General features: G+C 35.5%; 1 protein-coding gene across 2 annotated transcripts; it reads left to right on the top strand.

The window, feature by feature from the left end:
- Positions 1 to 953: 953 nt before the first annotated feature.
- Positions 954 to 21,413, top strand: LOC121406120 (solute carrier family 28 member 3-like). 2 transcript variants are annotated; one of them, XM_041597140.1, is made up of 11 exons: positions 954 to 1,259; positions 12,473 to 12,628; positions 14,169 to 14,452; positions 15,067 to 15,208; positions 15,722 to 15,913; positions 16,393 to 16,554; positions 17,070 to 17,326; positions 17,698 to 17,866; positions 18,365 to 18,538; positions 19,095 to 19,275; positions 19,704 to 21,413. In XM_041597140.1, the coding sequence occupies exons 1-11, from the start codon at positions 1,098 to 1,100 to the stop codon at positions 19,820 to 19,822; spliced, it is 1,998 nt and encodes a 665-aa protein (XP_041453074.1). In that variant the 5' UTR covers positions 954 to 1,097; the 3' UTR covers positions 19,823 to 21,413. The 2 variants fall into 2 exon arrangements, with proteins under 2 accessions (XP_041453074.1, XP_041453075.1); XM_041597141.1 differs by lacking the exon at positions 954 to 1,259 and adding an exon at positions 9,488 to 9,926.
- Positions 21,414 to 24,325: the final 2,912 nt, after the last annotated feature.

Here is a 24,325-nt window from a genome sequence, read left to right as displayed (position 1 = left end):
ACATTTTGTTTGAGAAATCTCCATGGAAATAATGAGAATGGTGTCTAATTGCTTAGTGCTAACCATATGATCTCATATTATTCTATTCCAACTTGAATTATAAAAAATGGTTATTAGTTACATGTTTGGTACATAGAGCATTGATAACAATGATATCAAAATACTATTTACTGAAGGCAGCCTCATAGTTTTACCACCATGTCTTTTTCGAAATTCATACATGTATTAAAAATTCCCAGTTTTGAGATTACCTTCCAACCTCCGTTCAAAATGTAAACAAACGTCTAATTTAGGCGCGTTCAAAAACAAAGAATGGGTTCGTTTACTACGTTGTGTTTACATCCCATCCCGCCTAAAAATACATCGTTTGAACATTGCAGATCAGACGCACTTTTCTCAAAAGGTCATCGATGTCTGCTAGTCTTGGTAAAGAACGTAATTTTGCTCTCGACATTTATATTTCAAACAATACATTGAATCGTATTATTCTTTCTTATTTTATATAATTTTTATAACTTTTAACTATATTTTACTTCAAAGTTATATGGGTACATCAAGATTCTTTTTATAAGTAATACATAATATTTGTATAATATAAAAGAGGTTTGTATGTAAGGACTAAGCAATGACGTCTGTACTGTGGAGTCTCAATATTGGACGCGTCTACTTCATTTGGGGTGTACTATTTAGTGAGCGTACTCATATAGCGATATTCAAGCTGGATTACAAGTTTTAAAATGATTAGCAAGAGTCAAACGACAAAAAATGTGAAGAATTATATAGAAAATACCTGGTGAATCTAAAAAAAGGTTATTTATATAATCTACATTCATTATTTAATAATGCTTCAATATAGCGATCCCTAAAAAATATAGGAGTCAGGCGAGATAAACTGCATATTCATGAGTTCCCAGTGACTTCATTCACAAAAATGTACACGACGTAGTATACGGTCGCGTGCCCACGTATCGCCTCGTATCCAATGCGTTGGCTCGCTGTGTATTTTTTGTGTACACACAAAATTCGCCGGTTTTCGGCATCGCGCCAAAGATACCGGTAGTACATGCATAGCAGCGAGAGCGAACACACCCGCGACAATGATCGAGGAAAGATTTGAGTGCAATATGGATCATAAACTTGCAGATAGCCCCGATTCAGGGAAATTTTCCGTGTGTTTAGACTTTTCAAATTCACATTTGGATTCATCAGGATATATTTTAGGAAAAGAACGTGAAAGAAAGCCAGTAATAAGGACTTTGGTAAGCATCGTCTCGTGTCTGTGTCCTTTTTTTTCGACAACGGCCATGTGGCGCGAAACGGAGTCGCCTTATTTTTCATATTTTGTTGTATCTCAGTGAATTACATGTCCTGTTACTAATTATGTGTTTAGGTTCACAATATGTGGATCATGGTAAGTATTAATAATCATAGTAACCTAATCGATTTGAAAAGTATTTTACATTCATTTTCACTTTTACTCATCCATTCATTCCGCATCACACGCATGGTGGATGCGATTTCCTTTTTTGGTTTTACGTAAATCGTTGCCAATTTACTGATATGGTTTTAAACAGAAAATAAATAATTTCTAGAGAGTCTTAAATAAATTTTGACCTATTCGATATATCATTTTGTAAGTATTTTATTTTGAGACTACTCAAATTTTTAAGGAAGTGTACAAATCAGCCCTTATTTACCACTGAATTTTGATCTGTGCGGTGGGCGATCGATTGGCAACGCAGCTTGATTGGAGCGATCAGCGCGCCAACATTTGAACGGTGAATTGCGATCCAGCGCCAAAATAGGCTGCGACCCAAAACAAAGCCAGCCATATCCAGGGGGAGTGTTTACCCGTTCAGCTGGCGGGCTGTAGTTGGTCAATGTAGATTATATTACCAGCTCCATGTTCAAATCTAGCGTCTTTCGAGCATATATTATGTTTGTTGAATTATTTTTTTTCATTCATTGATTTAATTTTAGATAGATGTAATTTTCATATCTAGAAAATGCTAACTTGTCTTTATTTTGGCTAACCCTCTAACAAACATGACAAAGTTATTCTAAAAGTTAGATTTACATGTAGATCTGACAAATACTAGATTTGTTTTTAAATTTATCTTTCAATATTTTAACAGGTAGATCTATCATCTAGGCCTTATCTACATTCTACAGCATCAATCAGTTTTGACTTTTGTCATGACACTAAATTAAGAAAGTTAAGAAACAAATCAATCTAAAAGGAAACAACTTGGAATTTTAATAAAATAAAAAATATGTAATCTGGAGAACTTTCAGCGTTTTCTCTCTTCATTATTTATATAGTACCGACTACCGAAGCAAATTATCCAAATTTACTCACTGCCATTAGGAGGAGGCAGGCCTATATCCAAAATCTTCACCAGGTATATCTAGATGAAATTTCTTATCTAAAAAAAATCCAACAATATTGTTCGAAATATACATGAAATGAAATACTCCGAAAATATGCTTTGCCCAATTGATCCTGGGCCCAGCAGCCGCTGTGCAGCGCCAGATCAATGAGGCTCTATCCCTTTAACCGTTAAACGCCAAACAACTAGGGAAGCAACTCCTTCTTTTAACATCTATTGGACTTTGGTCTGACGCGGCAGGGGTTTGAACCCCCAACCTCCCCCGACGCTCTACCAACTGAGCCAACACACCGGTTGGAGCCTTTTTTAGTTGCAAATCTTAGGCAACTTATTAATATCCACCTTTTCCAGATGACTTCCAATATTTTTGCAATAAGAAAAAAAAATGACTTTTTGTCTTTGATGTACTATTAGCTATAGCCTATAGTACAGTTATTGATCTACTCAAAAGTTAGTAACCCCCTTCACGCACTCGTTTAATAAATGTACTACTTTATCACCTGACTTGATCTAAAACATGGTAGAACATGAACATTTAAAAAAATGTTCATATTCTGGTGGGGTTCACTACCAAGTATGTCTGTATGTTTTTTGTCCCTATCTACATGTAGCAACCCCAATCTAAATCTCATGATCTGCCCAATTAAAAAAAAATACAAATTACAAAAAAAGACATGGACTTCGGAGTCCAGACTGATTTATTTCGGGTACTTTTGTTTTCAGTCATAATCACTATAAATTCTGAATCATTTAGGCCCATCTTGGGAGCGTTTCATCAATATTTTCATCCGACAAGTTGTCAGATCTGACATCTTTCCATGATTTTTATTTGCTGAGAGGCATTGTTCCTATGGTATCTTGCCGGATAAAACGTCCGACAAGTCCTTTCATAAAACGCCCCCCAGATGAGATGATTCCTTGTAAAAATTTTTTTAATTGTTATGATTTTGCATAATTACAAAGTTACCCCTTTTTTATTATAATTTCATGAGCAGCAAAATACAATTTAGCAAAAAGGAAAAATCCTAAAATTAGAATCACTGCAGAAGTGTCACTTTCTCCTGCGCTGCAATTACCCGTGCCCCACCTTCTCTTTGGTAGCCCCCTCTTTTTTAGTTTCCTTGATTTTTATTTTGAAAAAAAAGGTAATGGAAATGTGACCAGTACCTACATGCACGACAATGAATATCCTCACATATAGTGTATGTAATGATTAAAATACATTATTTCTTTTTTATTCACAACGTGATCCAGAGGAAAATTACAATAAATCTAATAAATCTGACAATTGGTTTAAAAACCGCAGTTAGCAAGCATGGTCATGAAATACAGCAGGCCCATTGCTGGAAAAACATCAACAATACACCGGATACATGCTAGTAAATTTTAATCTCTTTCCCCTTCAATGTAAATTATCAATGGTACAACATAAGCAAGCTGAGATGGCTAGAAATGGTCTTAAAGTTCAAATCAAAATCCCAAAGTTATTGACCCCAGTTCTCTGCTAGAACCCATGGAAATTTTACGGAAACACAATATATTTTTTCACAGGATGTTTGATCATTTTATATATTTTTTATTTTTTTTTTATAATAATGATAATACATGAGATTTATATAGTCACTTTCCATCTTGATTAGATGCTCAAGGCGCTTCAGAGCAGACCAACAAAAACTATTTACATTTATAATACATGTCTGAACAATAAAACAATTTCTATCAAAAAACACTTAATTTTATACAGTATGATTTCAGGTAGACCAAAAGCTTCAGTCTCTGTATTTTGGTTGTTCCGCTGAACTGCGTTGGCTCACTCACCAATATGTACATACACATGTATTCCACAGGCTAGGTCCTACATGAGCAAAGGCCCGCTCCCCACATGATTTCTTAGCAACTGGAATTTGTAAGAGATTAGATGATAAGGATGAGGATAGTTTTTTTTTCAACTAATGATTTATTTATTCATTAATTAATTTATTTATTTTTCTATTTTTTTTTTTTTGGGGGGGGGGGGGTAAATTGGTTGTCTTTCACAATTGACAGATGAGCTGATCCTTAATGATTGTAGGCCTCGGGGCATAACCGACCCAAGTTACTATGGTGTAACCTTTTCCTGGTTTAATAATGTAATTGAATGTTTTTAATGCTATTTTACAGACCAAAGACTGCAAGTTTTCTTTACACACGTATATGTACTAGATTTGATTCTCATGGGTCCTTGAAAATCCTGGATTTTTTTTAGGCCTGAAAAGTCCTTGAATAAAAAGGTTCAAGAAATTATCTCAAATTTTTAAAGTATTTTCAACCAAAATGGTACTTATATTTATTTTATTGCATTAAAAAATATGTTGTTAGTGTGGCCTGGAAATTCTGGGAAAAGTCATATTTTGTTGTTTTTCTGCTCAGAAAATGAAGTGTACATGTACAAATTTTGATAGAGAAAAAGAAAAGTAGTCAGACTGTTATATTTTGTCATATCAGAACAACAACCACAATTGAATGACTGGTTATGGTGGTTTTTAGTGTAGCCTCTTACTTTGACTGCAGTACAGTTTTTATACCATTTTTTTTTTTCATTTAAGTTAGAAACACTTTGAATCCAATCATTGGAAATTATGTATGGGAAAGGCAACAGTAGATTGGTGTTAATTTTTTATATTTAAGGAGGAAAAGGAAAAAAACGTAAGCATTCACTGCACATGTATGTTTGGTTAAATTCCATCAGAGAAGCAAAAGTTGTGATCTTGCTAAATTCGAATTGTGTGAATGCATACATGTATTTCTATACGGTATTATCAAGCGCATCAGGGTTTCCAGCCCTTCATGGAAATCAGGGAAAATTATTTTACTTTTTTCCAGTCAGGGAATTTAATTTTTAAAAAATACCTCACATCAGGAAAAAATCCCTCAAATCAGGGAATGTTCATCGGCCCAAAAGTCGAAAACACAGTCGTCAGTCAGACTTATAATTTGTTATATCAAAACAACATCCACCATTGAATGACTGGTTATGGTGGTTTTGACTTTACTATAGCCTCTTCAGTACAGTTTTTATACTGAAAATACATGAAATTCACTGCAACAACTTAGAAAACAAGCAAAAGTGGGAATGGGTTTTGATTGTTTTCATGGAATTTTTAAATTTCATCAGGGAAAAATCAGGGAATTTTTGTTTTCCTGGGAAAAGCTGGGAACCCTGTCCTGACTTATACATTATTTTCGATTTAACAATACACGTATGGTTTAGGGGAGGGGCTGTAACAAGTTGTTTGATTTTCATGCATTTTGCACTGGTTTAATATATGTTTAAAAAGTTATGTGGAAAAAAAAGTTTGAATTGTAATCCTTTTTTAATTATTGATGTTAGATTATTAATATTATCATTAGATTAAAGAAAAACAGGGAGCAAAAGCAACAAAAACAAACTCAATAGGCAGTATTTAAGGGTCATGGCTATTGAACAATTTCTAACATCTGGAGAAAAAGATATTGAAAGTGACGACTTCACGTTTGTTATAAGAAAAAACAACACCATGTACATGTGTACATGTACGATGTACCCATAGTGTGTACAATATGTACACCAAGAGACATGTGTTGAACATGTACAGTGTACATGTACGTACCACACAGCAAACTACATGTACACACGTGTCCATTGTGTACAATCTAGACTTTTCACAAACCAGTCTAGTTCCCTCTAGAGTTTAAAACATTATAGTCCAAGGAAGTGATTTCATGCTTGTGTTTCTATTCTGTTTTATCATACTTGTGTGTCTTTTTTACACGAACCTTTTGTTTAATGTTTCCGCTGGCAGTCTTTAGAACTTGTAAGTTATTCTAACAACAAGCACTTTGATAGGCGTGTGTATGCATGACAGTCTTTGTCTTATGAGGTAGAATTTCTAGCAATTGCCGAAGAACAGGAAAAAAAATTGTTAAGTGTTGTTTGGTTCATTTTAGTTGTGATTGTGAAGGCTAGTTTGTGCTGTTCTGATTACAGTCTTTTTGATTTATTTTTGGCAAGAATTTAACCTAAATTAATTCACTTATCTCATTGTTCTTTTTTTAATTGGCAACACAATCAAAATATTTCATATCTGTAATCTAAAAAAAAGTACAATCTGACGAAATTTGTATTTATATCCAGAAAGATGAACTTGAAAAATATATATAGATCTATTAAATTTCAAAGTAAAAAGACTTTGATAGTGCAAAAATTCAAGTGAAAATATGAAAAATAATATTACCTTTTAGATATTCAGATACAAAGCTTTATATTCGCTCCAAGACATGTTCACATTTTTTTCCCCACAAAGTACATGTAAAAACAGGGAAGACATGGATGGCAAAAATAAATGGAAATTTCATCTTACACTGTACCAATGCCATTTAAATTCAAATAAGAATTTAGAGGGGCAATGACCAAGATATTTTAAAGATTGACATACAGTGATACACACTCTACTCCTACAACTCTGATGCAAATTTGCAATCTTACTTGGCAGACGTATGTAATGCATGTACAATGTAGACCTTTCTTACTGTGGTCTAGCGCCATCTGTAGTTTGGCAGTCTATGCATGTTGATGTGGCCTTATGATTTTTTTGGGGGGACAAAATAATGTTGACGATAAATTTTCTACAAATTTGTCAAGGTATTATGGGATAGTCTGCTGAGATTCACATTTAATGTACATGTAGTCACGTTCACGTACCGTATGAAAAATGTTGTGCTTTGAAGTATTTTCATGGAAAGAATTTAAATCCATTGAGTTTTGAAAGTTATTTCCTTATTTTAAAAAAGTTTTTTTTTTTAGAACTGTGGCTACTCGACTAAAACTTCAGTGTGCATCAAATTGGCACCTTTCTGCAGCTTACCCTATAAGTATATACATTGGGTGATTTCAAGTTCGGTGTTGGCCTTGGTGTTGGTGTTAGTGTTGAAATTTTGGTTGCTTCCCCTAACTCCAAAACTTATTCAGAGCTTGTAAAACTGATCCAGATCACATTATTGACATCTCAACAACTAGTGAGTGACTTTTTGGGACCATCCTCATTTTATCTTTGGTGTTATAATCGTGTAAAAATTGACCCAACACCAAACACCAAAAGGTCAACACTGAACTTGAAATCACCCATTAGACCTCTATTGTTTTACTAGGAATCATGGAAAAAGAAAAACTGCAAAGGGGGGGGGGGGCTTAGGGAGATTTAGTCACCAAAATGTTAAAAAAGAGCCCTGGAATGAAAATAAAAGATTTAAAAAAGCCCCCAATTTTCCCCATTCACTGCAATTTGAACCTCATCCAATGTTGCAGATTCTGGCAATTTATTGGTTGTAAAAAGCAACCCCTCCCCCCCCAAAAAAATAAACAATAGTTATTTTTTGCCTGTATGCAATACACCTGTAAATAGTACATGTATGTAAGCTTGTACACCTACAGGATACACTATGGATATGCTTGATTGCGATTGTATACAACATTTATTAAGGAAAAGGTCACTTTTCCAAAAGAGGCCTCTAAAGGTTTTTTATAATGCATAGGACCTACTGTATATCAGTCACGTTCATCATTCATTGTGCTAAGGAATGCCGATTTCGGGGGTCTTTAGATGTTGTCTCTCCAGCATTCTTTGTTTTTCTCACTTTTTCCCTTTTTCTTTTTGTGGTATTTTTCTACTTGTTTATCGACAGAATCAATGCAAATAGAAATCTGATTCCAATATCTTTCATATTCTGGTTCTACTGGCTTATTCTTGTGAGAATTTGTTTTCCCTATTATTCCCGTATTCTTATTATTGCTGTCCTTTTTTTGCTGAAAATATTTCTATAAGAATGGGGAGACGTGCCTGCATAGCCGGGTACTAATCTTTGTTTACAGACTTTTTTTTATTGCACAGTATCATGCTAAATCATAAAAAGGGTGTGTAGTAATATTTTAACGATCCACTCTTCAACGTTCACAGACAGTACTTTAACACTGCTTTTAAGAAACGTGTTCAAAGTGCAAAATCAATAAAAAAAAATATAAACTTCACCCAGACATTGAAGAAAGACAATGTTTGTCATCTCCAAATATGATATGCCCTTGCATTTGTTTTCCTTTCTTTTTGTTTGACCTTGTCAGCAAATGACTGGGTCATTGAAGTATAAAATTATTTGTACAGATAAATTAATTCTGGTTCTTATTGAAAGTGGTTGTAAAAAGGATGCTTACAAAATTCAATGCTTTTTAGGCCGTTCAGACTTGATAAAGTACATATGTAGACTAAAGAGTAACAATCTTGATCATTTCTTTCTCCGTCTCTTCTTTTTTTGGGGGGGAGATTGTAGATTTAAACTTGATTAAAAGTGGACAGGGGAAATTTCTTTAAGTGAAAACATGTTCTAGTAGGATCCATGGTGAAAATAAGCTATTTTTTTGCCAATAAAAAATCAAGAATATGTATGTAAATCCATTCAAATGAAAGAAATTGATAAAATGAGCAGGCTTATTCGTCTTTTTTTTTAAATGAAATATCATTTTTTCCCTAAAATTGTTTCTTCACTTGATTATCAGAAAAAGTTTTACCAATGTAAGTTTACAGATTACAGCCCTGTTAACTGTACAAACCTACATGTAATACCTGTTTACTGATAAACTTGCAACCACATTTTCCTGTGTGCCCCTTTCTGACCCCACGCACAAAATAAACCTCTATTAGTATTATTATCATGGTCAGATGATCAAGCACAATTACTATTGGTGGGCTACTCCACGAAGTCCAAAAGAATCCCTTTCCAAAGAATTGGTTCTCTGATCAACTCCAAGCCATCTCAGAAGCCCCTATTGTTGTCTCTTGTTTGCGGCTTCAAAGCACATTGTATTGCAGAATCAGGTTAGCGTGCGTAATTCTATGGTATAGGCTACACAATGTCATAAACTATACCTTCTTTATGAGTAACCCTTTAAACTCTCTAACACACACAGACCTTTAGCCAATCACAGCTCGGTATGAACAATAGAAGTTAGCAAAGTACAATGCTGGCAGCCCATCCCTGATCGAGGGGGTGTCATCGTGTTCCTTCTGGGGTTTTTCTTCATACACTACTGTACAACAGCCCTGTTGATGATACACCTGTTGACTTGTTTGTGAAGTGTAGTTATATCCGGAAAGTCTATCTCGACCACACCTTTTGGTGGAAAAGGCAGCCATTTTAGCAGTTCAGTCGACTTACCGTACAAATTTGTGGGTCAACTGTCTATAGTTGATGTGAAATCACTGCCTTTTTCAAGAAAAAGAAGAAACCCCAAAGTTTGTTCAAATCGTTTGAGCGTGTTCTTCTCACAGCTGACTTCTGTTCCTTTGCTTCCGGTTGTGATTTTTCAAGTAATCCGTGTTATCCGTTACTCTTGACTGGATACTTGCTCCCTTTCTTTTTTTTAGAAAGTTTTTTAAACTAACTGAACTCAAGATGAGTACGGATAATGTTGCCTTTACTCCCGATGAAGAAGCTGGCTCCAGTGGCAATGCAAATGGGAAACCAAAGGTAGGCCTTCTAATCTATGATGATTAGTTGTTGAAACAATATTCTCATCAAGAAACTTGCAATCGATAGCAAGTCAATGTAAGATCCCAAAATCGATCATAAGTCTTGCAATTATTTTGAAATTTGCAATTGATGGCTAGTCTGAATCTTGTATCAAGAAGTACAAATTGATCTTCAGATTGATCTGTCAGTTTTAATTTTGCAACTGAAATTTGTAATTGATTATCATTTTCTTGCAACTCCTCCAAAGATTGATCTATCAGTTGTAATTTTGCAACTGAAAGTTGTAATTTTGCAACTTAATGTTGCGATTGATAAGTATTCTTTTGTAATTCCCCCAGCTCTGTTGACTTTTTTGAAGTTTAGATGATTGGAAAGACTTGTTTTATTTTCTTCAGGTGTTACTTTGGTGGACTTAACTTTAAGTTGATGTAAAAATAATTCTGATTGACAAGATTATTGTTAAGTGGTGTGTGGTGGTTGTGTCTTGGTTTGTTTTGATGAATCCAATAAAAATATATGGGATGCTGCTTTAAAAAGATGAGTTTAATAGAACAAACTTGGAAGGTGAGAGGGGAAAGGAAAGATAAAGGGGTTGATGTAAGATACAGAGAGAGGTGAAGAGAAAGAGGGGAGAGAGGGAGATAAAAATATGGAGATACATTGTATACAAAAGGTAGTGAGAGTTAAAGAAAAGAAAGAGTGAAGAATGAGGGAGGATAGAGATGTAAAGGGAAGAGAACATAAAGGAAAATACAGAGAGATGAAATTAGCAATAAATTTATTTATACTAAATAGGTCTATATAATTTTTTTTGTTTTTTAGCAAGCAAGTTCATACAGTTGATTTTAGTTAATGCTCAATTTACTTCATCCAACATGGTCACCATCCATAAAAAGCAATATAAATCTTGGGGAGAGTATCATCAATATTTTTGTCTGACAAGTTAGTTGTCCAACAATCTTTCCTAGATTTTGATTGGCTGAGGGGCACCGTTACTATGGTTAGTGTCAGATAAAATACTCCACAGATGTTTACCATTGAAAGAAAATGAAATGAAATTAATTCCAAAACCTTGAAATTGTAGACCTAAACTTGGTCAGTGTTTATTCTTCCTTAAAAGTTTATGATATAATGAAAAATTATATGACTTTTGTGTTTATTGCTATTGCAGTGTTATTCCCATTTTTTAAAAATAAATTGATGTGCAAACAAAATTCAATAATGAACCTTTTTTTCTATTAGTTAGATCATTGATAGGGTTTCATGAAAGGACTTGTCAGATACATGTATGTGATTATCTGCCATGTTTATCTGACAATTTAATTTTTTGAGAAAGAGTGTGACTGTGATGCTGTCCTGAATCCACTTTTGTGTGTGTTACTGTTTGAACATTAATTTCTAGCTGTTTTCTGAACATTTTTCTTGTTCAGATTGCTAATTTCATTTTGCACTGTGAATTTAAACAAAATTTTACACATATTTTAGTTGTGGTCTGTTCATACTTTTATTTTCAAAAACACCAAAGTTTGTTGCCACTCTTGCAAGCCCCTGGATCCTTGACATACCTTATTTCCCAACATGACGAGCCAAACCCCACTCTCCAAAATGAATTCCACATGATATTATCTCTTTTCAAATTGCAGTTATGTTATTGTCTGGTTAACCTGGTATTTCACCACAATGATAGCAGATATAAATAAAAAGAAAGAATAATGATTTTTTTCACAATAAACTTAATTTCGAGGTTTGGCAGGATGATGAGGTTCATATCCTCCGCTCTAGTTGACAGTGACAAAAAGGAATCAAATGACGTGTGAATACATTTTGAGTTATTGATATTTTTAAAAATCTGAATGTAATGGAGTCTGCTCTTTTGGAAGTTGACTTGTCTCTTGGCTCCTTTTGCCATTTTTTCTAATGAATGTATTTGTTGAATCCTTTTGTGAGATATGTAGTCAATTGACATAATACTTTGAGCATACATGTTGGCCATGCTACATTAAACAATTTCATCCAGGCATAAAACCATGTCAGTTCAAAAGTTAACCACAGCATAAAGGTAATGATAAACAACTGGGCCCCATTTCATAAAAAAAGTTATGATAGCAAGTCTAGCTTGAATGTCAACAACTGTACCATGACACAAAAGTGCAAATTCTGATTTTTTATTGGCTCTTCCATTGAAAGATGATATTACAGCAAGAGATGGTTTCATGGCAACTGTTTGTGAAAAAGGGCCCTGGGGTTTTTTGTTATCATTTTTCAAAGCAAGATTTCATGCTCTGAAAGCAAATCTGCATCACATCCCATTGTCATTTTGAGCTGATTGAAAATGATATTTTTAGATTCTGTTTTGTAATTTTTCAAATTCCAGTCGGTGATATCAATCACTGAATGAATAAAAATATAGGCCTACATTGTACTGTAGTAAGTGTGATCTGCTCACTCTTATTTGAGCCTGTTTGGGGACTTAACTTAAGATATAAAGATGCCTTTTATTCAAACCGATCAACTCTTATTTCGTCACCTTCTTGTCTCCACAGAGTGATGAATACAACGACATCGAGCTGAAGGAACACCTACCGGCGAGCACGCCAAGAAAGCCGGGCTTCAACGTCGACGACACCCTCAACAACACCGGTCAGTCCATCGACATCCCAGAGGAAGGGAAGGCCGACAGTGCCGGACAATGCTGGACGGTAATTCATTAATTGACAGTTCTATTGTAACATGCAGGGTTTCAAACCCCCCCCCTTTATTTTGTGGGGGGGTACATATTGTCCAGGCCATATGATTTTGAGCTTTGTTGTTGAAAATATGGGAGAAACTAGGAAATATGACTCTGGCCTTGATAAATGCTGACCCTGGTGGGCATTTCATTAAGCCGTTCTTAAAGTTACGCACGGCTTGTGACCTTTCTTGTGCCAATCTATTCCTTTGTAGCTCACCCCCTAAGATCATGTTACAGTCGAGCGTAAAGTTGTGCGTAACTTTATGAAACACCCACCTGGTAATCTTAGAAGAGGATGGGGGGGGGCTCAGAAAGTTGTTTCATAAAGTTATTGATTTTTACATTTTTCATTTAAAAAAAATCTTTTTTTTAGATGACTGGAATATGAAGATCTCAATGAGATATTTCAAAGATTTTTCTTGAACTCTTTAGCCTAATTTGTTGCCTAAAAAAGGGAACCTTGTTGCCACTTTACAATAAATACCAGAGACCTGGGAATAACAGGATCCAGTAGACAATGGGTAAAAATGGTTTTGTTGTCCTGTTCATAGCAAAGTATAATTGTACTATACCCCCCCCCCCCAAAGGAAAGAATGAAGACAGTTTTTTACACATCAACACAATAAGACCCCCTATTTGCATGGATCATAAACTTGCTTTACAACACAACCATGCAAACATTGAGGGGGGGGGGGTGGTCATGGTTTGGTGATTCACATTAGTGGTTAGTTAAAAGGATGCAACATTTCACACAAAGGAAGGAATTCCTACTCTCAGATCTAATTTTTGATATGAGATAACACATTGTAGATCACTGTAAAAACATTTTCAAAAAGCTCCAAGTAACCCAGATGACCTTTCTGTTCTCTTTCATTTTAATAAATTGTTATCCCCGATGATACATGTAGTTTGTAGATATAGGCAGTCACATATTCATCTCATCTTTCTTAAAAACTCTATCTCAACCATTTCAAATATTTAAGACGTGGATTTTGCGGCTTGGTGCTAAGTCTGCTTCCTGCCTCCTCTCTTTACCCCAGCAAATGGGAAAAAAAATAACAAAGGGGCCGGGATGAATTTCCCCCCAAAATGGTCAAATGAGCCCTGGAAATAAAAAATTAAAAAACCCTGGAAAATCTCTATTCACTTCAATGTTAAAGCTTATCCAATGTAGCAGAATGTGGAGCGTTGTGGACCAGTGGATAAGTCTTCTGACTTTGAAACAGAGGGTCGTGGGTTCAAATCCCAGCCATGGCATAATTTCCTTCAGAAAGGAATTTATCCACATTGTGCTGCACTCTCCACCCAGGTGAGGTGAATGGGTGCCCAGCAGGATTAATTCCTTGAATGCATGAGCGCTGAAAGGCAGCTAAAGGCGGGGTAATAATAACGTGCCTTGGAATAGAATATTTCTAGATACATGTAGATGGTGCTATATAAATGCCTATCATTATTATTATGGTTGTTATTATTATTATATATATATATTTATTTTTTGTCTACCACAGCACCTGGATGGCATCTTGGATGTTGTCAAGGAGTTCTACGTCAACCACAAGAAATACATCCACTACGCGTTTGGTGTCGTGGCTCTCATCCTATGGCTCATCTATCTCGTCTTCGCCTGCATCTACGACGTAGATGGCGCCACCACGCTTCTCGTCATCACTGGGATCGGGTTCGTCCTCTTCCTCTACAACGTGCTCAGCGATTTGTTCGGCGAGCAGTTATACGCCGCTGCCGTCAAACCCGTTGAAACTGTCTCCAACAAGTACTGGCGCTACTTTAAATGGTAAGTACAGGAAACAAAGGCTCAAGTTTTCTTCGTTTTGTTTTGGGGACTTGTGAAAATGTTGTAGTAAAATGACTTTGAATGATCAAAAAACCAATTGATTATTCAAACTTAATAAAAGGTCTTTTATAAATATGAAGCAAAGTGTCACCTTTCAAGGTGGTCTGTAAAGTCTAAAATTCAGAGTATCATATTCATGGACATGTGAACAAATAACAATAAAAACTGACATTGATTAAATTTTAAACATCAATTTTTTTCTCAAAAGGAATGCTTTTTTTTCAGCAGAAGATGTCCATGGTGATATAATAAACCCCATAGAAGAAGAAATGAACAAAGACTTTATTTATAAATTCTCAGTTGGCCTGTTAACGGCGATGCATTGATGTCAACGGACTAGATTATATGGGTATGAGGGTACCGATGGTAATAAAAATCACCTTTGTGAATTTGGGCCATTGGATTTAGAGAAACCCCCCCCCCACAAAAAAAAAAGTGTGAAATTAAAAAACCTGGGCCACGTCTACAAAGTAGAGCGGTCTGTTTAAATTTTTGATCAATTTAATTATTTAAAAAAATATTTGTTGTGATTTATTTTTCTTATTCCATCTCAGGCCTTTCTTCCTGATTCTCATTGCTGGCCTTGCCGTGATCCTATACTTCCTGACCCGGGACAACCCCAACCAGCTCATCTCCTTCTCCGGCCTCGTCTGTTTCATCTTCTTCTCGTTCATCTGCTCCAAGCATCCTCGACATGTGAGTTCCTTGAAATGCCATCAGAATTCCGTCAGATTTACACCTCTGCTCATATCCTTAGGGTTTAGGTCTCCCTTTTATTAGGGGGAAAGTGGGTCTAAACACTCTTGATACCTTATTCCTTTAAAAGAAAGTCTGAAAGAGATCAATGACTCTACTCCTATTTTTAAGGTTTGGATCTCCTAGTTGGAGCAACAATTGGTCCAAACATTAACCTGAGGTCATATTGTTATTTTCTAAACTTGCATGAATTGCACACGTGGGCAAAAGGGTCCCCTGCTCCCTTCCTTCTCCATGGCTGCCCCAAAATAGACTAATGTCTCTTTGGTCCGTAGGTTTCCAAAGAACCATCCAAACGATGAACTCGCCCATCTTAATTTTCTCTTTTGGCTCTAAAGTTTTATCCAGTCCCGTATCTGCGATTTTATTCTTCAGGTCTGCTTGATCAAATTCCAATGAACTATCTTGTGAATAACAAATTTTATATGATCTCTCCCCTCTGCCCCCCTATAGGTCAAGTGGCGTCCGGTGATCTGGGGTCTGGCCCTCCAATTCCTGCTCGGACTCTTCATCCTCCGGACCCAGATCGGTTTCACCATCTTCAACTGGATGGGCAACGTTGTCCAGACGTTCCTCGGGTACTCCACCGCAGGCTCCGTCTTCCTCTTCGGGGACCTGTATTATCAGCATTACTTTGCCTTTGCGGTAAGTCAATATTAATTCGCTTTCGCTCAGCAAATTGGCAACAGTCATCCGCTTTTTCTTTTCATTTTAATACTTGAAATATGGATATCTCATCAGTCAAATGTATGAAATTTGATGAAAGTTGTCAATTTGTTTTTTTGAATAGTGATTTTGGTGTTTTACTTGCAATAGTGGGAAAACAAAGTCTATTGTAAAATTGGCAACAGTCAATAATTTTCTGTTCATTTTATACATTAAAAGAATTTATGATGGATCACAAAAGTTTAATGAAAAGTTGCCAATTTGCATTTTTGATAGTTATTTTGTGTACAGCTTCCATTCAGGAACGGTACCACCAACAATTGTATCAACATTATCATGGACATTTTCTTACTGTAATCCATGTATAAATGCTAGCATTCAGCATAGTACTGCAAAAGTGTCTCTGAAAAGTATCTGTAGCACAGCTCTAATCATCACATGCACCTTCTTCCCAACAGGTCCTACCAATCGTGATCTACTTCAGTAGTGCCATCTCCATCCTGTATTACCTTGGTGTCATGCAAGTCGTTATCAAGAAGATCGCCTGGATCATGCAGCGTACCATGAAGACGTCGGCTTCTGAGTCCCTCAACGCCGCCGGCAACATCTTCATCGGCCAGGTGAGAGTCAGATAGAAATGTTCATTCTGTCTTTAATTTCTGTGAAAGCTACATGTTTATATTTGATTTGATTCATACAATGCATCATGGTCAACTTAGATCATTGTCTATGTTAGTATAATAAAAAATATATGCATGCATGAAGTCTGTTTTAGTTGGAGAATTCTTAATTGTGGTCGCAATTTCACAACAATCCAAATATTTTTCAGGCTGAGTTGTCTTAAAGCAAGAAGCTAATGAAGTAATGAACATTATGTAATAACTATTAGATATTGACAACTTATTGAAAATAACTAAATATTTATAAAAATGTAAGAATGCGTGTTTGCAAATATAATAGAAGTAGTTATGTTTGGGGCACTTTTCGTTTGAAATTTTAGTGGGTGTCGTGAGCAGTGTTAGATGAATGGTGGTCAGAAATCTGTGCTGGTTGGACCTGACCACTGCTGACCTCTGTAGCTAGAACACTCCGTGAGGCAAATCATTGATTGCATTTATATTTGCTATTTTACCAGACTGAGGCTCCTCTACTAATCCGTCCATACCTCCCACAAATGACACGCTCTGAGATCCATGCCGTCATGACTGGAGGATTCGCAACCATCGCCGGAAGCGTCCTCGGTGCTTTTGTCGCCAACGGCATCAGCGCAACACATTTGATCTCCGCTTCCGTCATGTCAGCCCCAGCTGCCCTCGCCGTTTCAAAGCTCATGTATCCAGAGACGGAAGTGTCAAAAACAGTTACAGAAGAAGATGTGAAACTGCCTAAAGGGTAGGTTGTCTTGCGATTCAGTTCTTGGTAGAGCAAGGATCCTCCTACATGAACACAAATTTTAAAGAAAAATGTATGAATTAAACATTACTTTGGGAGAGTTTTCATGGAAGGCATTATCAGATGATATATCTGACAGTTCTGACGGAAACTGTCAGAAAAGGGTGCTTCTCAGTCAATCAAAATCAAGGAAAGTTAGACAGCAAATGTTGATGGAACACTCAGGGTCTCTTGGAGAGTACCTTATTAAAGCTAGTGGTAATATAGATTCATATCTGTCAGCAACCTTTCTAAACAGTCACTTAAATAGTTTCCACTCAACCAACTAACCACAAATCTTTCTTTTCTTTTCCATCTATTCCTGCCTTCAGAGAGGAGAGGAATATCATCGAGGCTGCCTCGAAGGGTGCCTCCCAGGCAGTTCCTCTAGTCCTGAACATCGCTGCCAACCTGGTGACCTTCTTGGCTCTCCTGGCCTTCCTTGATGGAGTACTGGGTTACCTAGGAGGAAGAGTTGGCTTTGCTGAACTCTCTTTCCAGGTGAGTGCTATGCTTCTTCATCCGTCAAACAATTCTTGAAATTGATGATTCATATTATTTGGCTTGACTCAACCTGTTTCAGAGCCTTACTGTGACCATTTTTGTCAAAAACTTCTCAAAATGTATTGTTCAAGCTACAAAGTGCATGAACATTGTAGCATTTCTGCTACCTGCAGCGATTTTGATTTGGACAGTCCCAGTTGTCACTCACTCTCTATTCATTGAAAAAAGATACAGAGACTGGTGATCTGTGTTACTGGTTCGAGGACATATATTTATTTCTTTCTCAAGAGAGACGAGATCATGACCACTATAGGTAGACATTTGTTTTCATGACAAGGTTTGGCTTGTCTTCATGACATGGTTTGGCTTTCTGTCTTTTCTCCCTTGGCTCATCTGCAGGTACATATATCTTAGAGCAACATATCTAGGCCGCTATAGACGGGTCATTACAGCAAGTTAAATGATTTCTATCTTTTTGTGTCTTCTTTCCTGCAGCTCATCTGTGGTTACGTCTTCAGACCCATCGCCTTCATCATGGGCGTCCCTTGGGAAGAATCTCAGAGGGTCGCCGAGCTGATCGGTCTAAAGACCTTCATCAACGAGTTTGTTGCCTACGATGAACTTGCCAAAATCCTGAAGATGAGGAATGAGGGAGCAGTGATATTTACGGTAACTTAGTGCTTTCTTGCCCTGTTGTTGCTTTCCATATCTGGGCTTCATCTTACAAAGTGATGTTGTGTGGTTGATCCAGTTGTTATCTATGGAAAGCCATCAATGTCATAATTTTCTTAACAAAATTTACACACCGTTCCTTTGCAAACAAAGAGGAGTGCACTGATTTTTGAAGGGGATAATTCATGTATATGTTTATATGTGTCATTTAGAAAACACTTTGAACTCGCTATTAGTGCATTCTAGATTCTGGAGTTGCTGGCTTTCCATTGTCATGATGGCTGGCCCCGATCATCTATGTCATACTCGACTCAATTGCTGTTTTTAAAAGAACCCCCAACCCAAATCTTAAAAAAAAACTTCTTAAAGGTAAATCTTTCACTTCCATAACTGAAAAAAATCCCTTTGATAATTAAAAAGAAGAGGTTTAAAGTGTGCCTCTGAAATTTGAAGTTTTTATGGACATGAAGTAAAGTAAGAGGAGAATTAATATGAAGGACGTTGGATAAGCCCTCTGACTAAACTTTACCCAATTACACGTATCCCATTACAGGAGCGATCTGAAGTCATTGCGACGTACGCCCTCTGTGGTTTCGCCAACATTGGATCCATCGGCATCCAGCTCGGTGGACTGACTCCCATGGCACCCTCCAAGGCCAAGGATCTAGCTGCCGTGGCCGTCCGTGCCCTTATCGCGGGAACTATAGCCTGTTTTATGACTGCTTGTATAGCAGGTAAGTCTAAGAGATAGTGATGATGATGATGGTGATGATGATGATAGTGGTGGTGGTTGTAATGACGGTGATGATGATGATGTTGATGATGTAATGATTAAGAATTTTGTGGTATATCACCGTGTGTGCAACACTCTGAAAAATGACTGATAGGGATAATGATGACAATCTTGATTGTAATATTGGTATTTATATAGCGTCATATTTGCATTTATTACCCATTCTAAAGCACACTATTATAACTCCGGCTTTAGCTCGAGCTGTCTCTCTCAGTTCCCTTGCATTCCTTTGTTAATGTTACGACACACACATGCCTACTTCTTGAACTACATGCATAAGAGGTGTTTTTCCAAGGTCTTTTATTATTTTCTAACTTTATTCGATCATCATTCTTTCATTCTTCTGTTCTTCTGTTTTCTCCTCTGTAGGAATCTTATTCGTTCCTACGGGATCAGATATGATGGTGACGGCCGCAACCAACGCCACGATGAACAGCACCATTGCAACAACGATAGAAGTAACGACGGAAGCCTTGACGACGTTATGATAAGGAATAAACTTCTTTCGTCGGTGACCCTGTAAATTTACCTTTCCCCCGAAGAGCGTAATGATTTTTATATTGAGTTGAGTGTGTGAGGGCGTGCGTGGGAGTGGTCCTGTCTTTTTCCTGAAAAACGGGACGAGATATCGTTTATTTTTTTTCCAAAGCTTGCGTTTGAGTAATTACCGCCTTTTAAAGCAATAGTAGGAGTGATTGGAAAAGCATCATTTTGCAATTTATTCATTGAGAAGGACTACTAAAGATATCGCTGAAATTCAGATTTGCCATATCTGTCCTATTTTTTATCTTGATCCCTCAAATATGAAATATTGTTTTAATGGTTGCTTCTATTTGCTAATTATAATTCCCCGCTTTGTTGGTGATACTTAATTTTGTTTCATTGAGATACTACAACAGGAATTTATTCATTTACCCATCAATGAACAAAGAAAAACATATATTATTGGCAGGGTTTAATCCTTAAATCTTTTCTCCTCTAAATTGGCAACACAGACACTTCTATAAAGATGGGTATTTTTTAAAATTAGAAATACATGAAATCTGAGTAATATCATATTTGAAATTAACATATTGCCGATTTTTCTAACACAACAAAATATATGTGTTGCCAATTTAGTCATGCTTCAGACGGAATGATACACTTGTGAAATCCTGCCAATTGTTAAATGTGATAGTTCAATAGATCATCATTCAACAAACAACTTTATTATTTTTACATCTCAGGTAAAACCATTCGTTTATTTTACATTCATATAAATTAAAAATCCCATCAAATTTTCATCATACAATTCCAATCATTTAATTGTAAAGTAAATGAATTTTATGAAGTGTTTATATTTATTAAACTTTTTATACATATCCTCGTATTTAAAGAATTGAGGCTCCCTGAATGTATATAGCTATTTTCCTCTGTATTTATTTTCCAGTAAAAATCCCCTTAAGATATTTTAACTTGACTCAATGAAATGAAATTGACTCCATTTTATGAACAGCAGAAATGCTCTCTTAAGAAGTGTATTTCCATTACTGTCTTATTTATTCCTTAATAGGAAAAGAGCTTGATATTTTCTAAAAATTTCTTGTCATTTGATAAACATCCTCATTTCTGCTTTTCTACTCCAAACACTGGTGCAATTCCGTAAACTAATTAACCTTATTGTACATCCAATCCCCATTTTTCTCAAGTTTTACTTCACTTCATAAACTGAGCAAGTCATGGTCCTTTGAGAACATTACAGACTGTCATAAGAACAAGAAATCAGAGACGAAAAATTCATGAAGGTCCCACAAAGATGGGGTCCGACGTACATATTTTCTGGAATTGCCCACTGTTTCTTGATATTTTGCTTGGAACACACAAGGTAGTTTTGTGTAGCTGTAATATTGCAATGTTTTTATATACATCAGCTTCTATACTGGATGCCATACATTACTATTCTATGTGAATAACCAATGCAAGCAGTACTTTTTGGAATGGAATGTGCCAGAAAATATTCATAAATTTGATGTTTTCATCACTCTTTCTTCGTGTGTGATAAATTCCATGGTGGATGTTACGACTTGATGATGTTAAAAGCACAAAATAAAGCCTTCATAATTGGAGAGTTTCTTATGTTATAGAACTTTTTTATTTTTTTTGGGGGGGTAGTTTTCTTGATTTTCTAGCTCTTATTTTATCGATGCCATCTTTGTACCCACTTATTAGGGTTTTTAATAGAGTGAGAAGTATATTTCTTAGACAGAATGATGTATAGAGATTTATAGCAAATTTTTAGAATGTTCTTGTTCCATAGGCAACTGATACTTTATGGTTTAATCAGCTTACAAGATTTGACATCTCTCTGGCTATTGTTTACATTTCCCTACGTTAAACTTTTTTTTTTCAAGATAAATCATTTCTATATCACCATCATGTGACAGATAAGATATATGAAGTTTCTTTTGATCTGTTGTGCCTTGAACTTAAAGAAATGAACTCATAATGTGTATTTAAGTTTTAAAAGCAAATACGCTGATGTTTGGGTTACCGGTATTGCATCATTATCCTTTTTGGAAAGTTGTTCTTAAATTGTGAAAAGAAACTACAGTGTTGGTTGGGACATTATATTTTGCATTTGTGACAATCTGGTTGATGCAAACATGCTGGTTTAGCAGAATTATTTGTTTTTAAACGGATTTTAATTTCATGTCAAGTCATGCATAATTCATGCATCAAGTCTCGATGTTAGGATTGATGGGGGGGGTTAAGGCCACACAATTACATGCAAGAAAAGGGCAACATATTGTTAAATCTGCAAATGTCCTTCATGTTTTTACTGTTTTTAATTAAGTAATTAATCGCTAATGTCGGTGTATGGTAGCACTGCGTGAACATGCAATAAGATGTGTATGTATTTATTTATGAGAGTAGATTATATCCATTAGGGGTCAACAAGTGGGAAGGGAGAGGGGTGTAGCATTGATAGCATGGCGGACATGTAAAAAGAAAAAAAAAATCATATTTCTTTGCAGCATACAGAGCAATTTATTGGCAGTAACTGCCTAGTTTTGTCTGAAAACCCAACAGTTCTTTTCAGAACTACCCTCAGCAGGGGGGTCAAAGGGAAAGTTCATTGACCTTTGACCTCTCAGTCAGGGGGTGACCCCAAAAGCTCTTTTCAGAGCTACTTGTAAATAGTCTTCATGCAAAGAAATAATGATTTTTTTTCTTTCTGTTCCTCATGAAACGTGAAGTGTTTGTATTTGACACCCCCTCTTAACACGCACACCCCGAAGGAAGTGTAAACTTTTTCTTATAACAAGTATCCAAGGTGCTAATAGGATATGAAAAAAAGTTATCAATTTTACAGATTCTCTTGCATTTATTTCCAGTTTCCACATATTCAGCACCACTTTGCCATTCAAGAAATAAAAAGACTTGATGAATTGAGTGAAAATTACTCCTATTATCAATGTTAAATGAATCATTAGAGTAAATATTGACATGGGTGTATGGGAATATTTCATGCTTTGATTTCTTGCTATTCTTGGTATTGATAAAAAGTTTTGTCCTTTGAATCTAGAAAAAAAGGAAAATAAATTTGATTTTATGCTGAGTAATGACGCGACAGGGAATAATAAGAGAGACCATCTGTAAACTGGTCCACTTCTGGATAATAATTAAATTTTATGGGCTTCTCAGAAGATATTATTTTGTAAAATATGTAAAATAATTGTGTCCATGTTTACTTTGCTATGTAATCCTTACATATCCATTTTAGGGATGAAATGGCTTGTAAAATGAATTTCTTAGAAATTTATTATTGTCTTATTTGTTGTGGTATTTGATGTAAATAAATGAGAACAGATCTATCTGTTGATGAAATAAAATATATCGATTGGTGACTATTATTCAATTTCAATTCAATTTCAATTTATTTTCTCATAAAAATCCATACAAAAACACAACATATACAAAGCATCGTATTAACAAAATAGAAAAACAACAACAACAAATAGAAATAAACATTGGATCGAATATGAGAGGGACAGCAAGAAAGGAACGAGCCTTGTGATTAGCTGACCCTATAACATAATAATCAAAGACTTTAATAACAAAGAAAAAAAAATCACTAAACTACAACATAAAAAGGGGGGGGGTTGCCTAATATGCCTAAATTAAATTTATATAAACAAACTTTATGAATAACTATTTAAAATAATTTGCCTTGATTTTGACTTAAAAACATTTAATGAAACTGATTGCCTGATATCTACTCTTCCCTTCAGGCTTGAAGGGAAGAGGACATTAAGATGAGATGGGAGGATAGCAAGATTGATTGAGAAATCGGCACTAAAAATGAGAGGGAGAGAGAGAGAGGGTGGGAAATCATACAAGAAAATATAGATTGATATCCGTGCGTTTATGATGGGTAATTATAATAATTTGATTTATTTATTTCCATATTCCAATAAGCATATACAAGAGTAATAATTTTTTCTAAGCATAACATAACAAGCTGATGAGCCTTCGGGTGAAACAGTCTGTACGACCAGCTTAGTTAAGCAATCCAACCAATAAATTATTTATACTCAGCTCCTACACAGTCGAGCACTATTAGATATTGCAATATATCACTCCTTACTTGCTTACCTAATTAATAACATATACATATTACAATCTAATTTGAATATATCTTTACTTGATAATTTTCTCTTTTTTTATAATTGTAAAAAAATAAAATAGCAGAAAAATTATATATATAAATATATTATATATTATATATATATATATATATATATATATATAATATATAATATATATAATTATATATATATATATATATATATATATATATATTACATACATATACCAACATAATACATTTGAAATGTGGGAGACCTTCATCTTAAGCTTAGAGCTTGAAATTGATGAAGGCCTCAAGAAGAAAGGGGAAGGAAAATCAGACAAACAGTGCAATAATAACATAGGTATCTTTACCCAGGGAA

Source organism: Lytechinus variegatus, chromosome 19 (assembly GCF_018143015.1).
Source record: "Lytechinus variegatus isolate NC3 chromosome 19, Lvar_3.0, whole genome shotgun sequence".
Lineage (NCBI taxonomy): Eukaryota > Metazoa > Echinodermata > Echinoidea > Temnopleuroida > Toxopneustidae > Lytechinus > Lytechinus variegatus.
The sequence above is the reverse complement of the archived record's forward strand: the minus strand, read 5'-3'. Positions and strand labels throughout refer to the sequence as shown.

What these genes read in the sequence shown, in the direction of transcription:
- LOC121406120 (XM_041597140.1), top strand. Translation starts at nt 1,098, where the DNA reads ATGATCGAGGAAAGATTTGAGTGCAATATGGATCATAAACTTGCAGAT. An exon ending in AGCCAGTAATAAGGACTTTG is followed by an intron (nt 1,260 to 12,472) that starts GTAAGCATCGTC and finishes TTGTCTCCACAG; the next exon opens with AGTGATGAATACAACGACAT. An exon ending in GATGTGAAACTGCCTAAAGG is followed by an intron (nt 17,327 to 17,697) that starts GTAGGTTGTCTT and finishes TCCTGCCTTCAG; the next exon opens with AGAGGAGAGGAATATCATCG.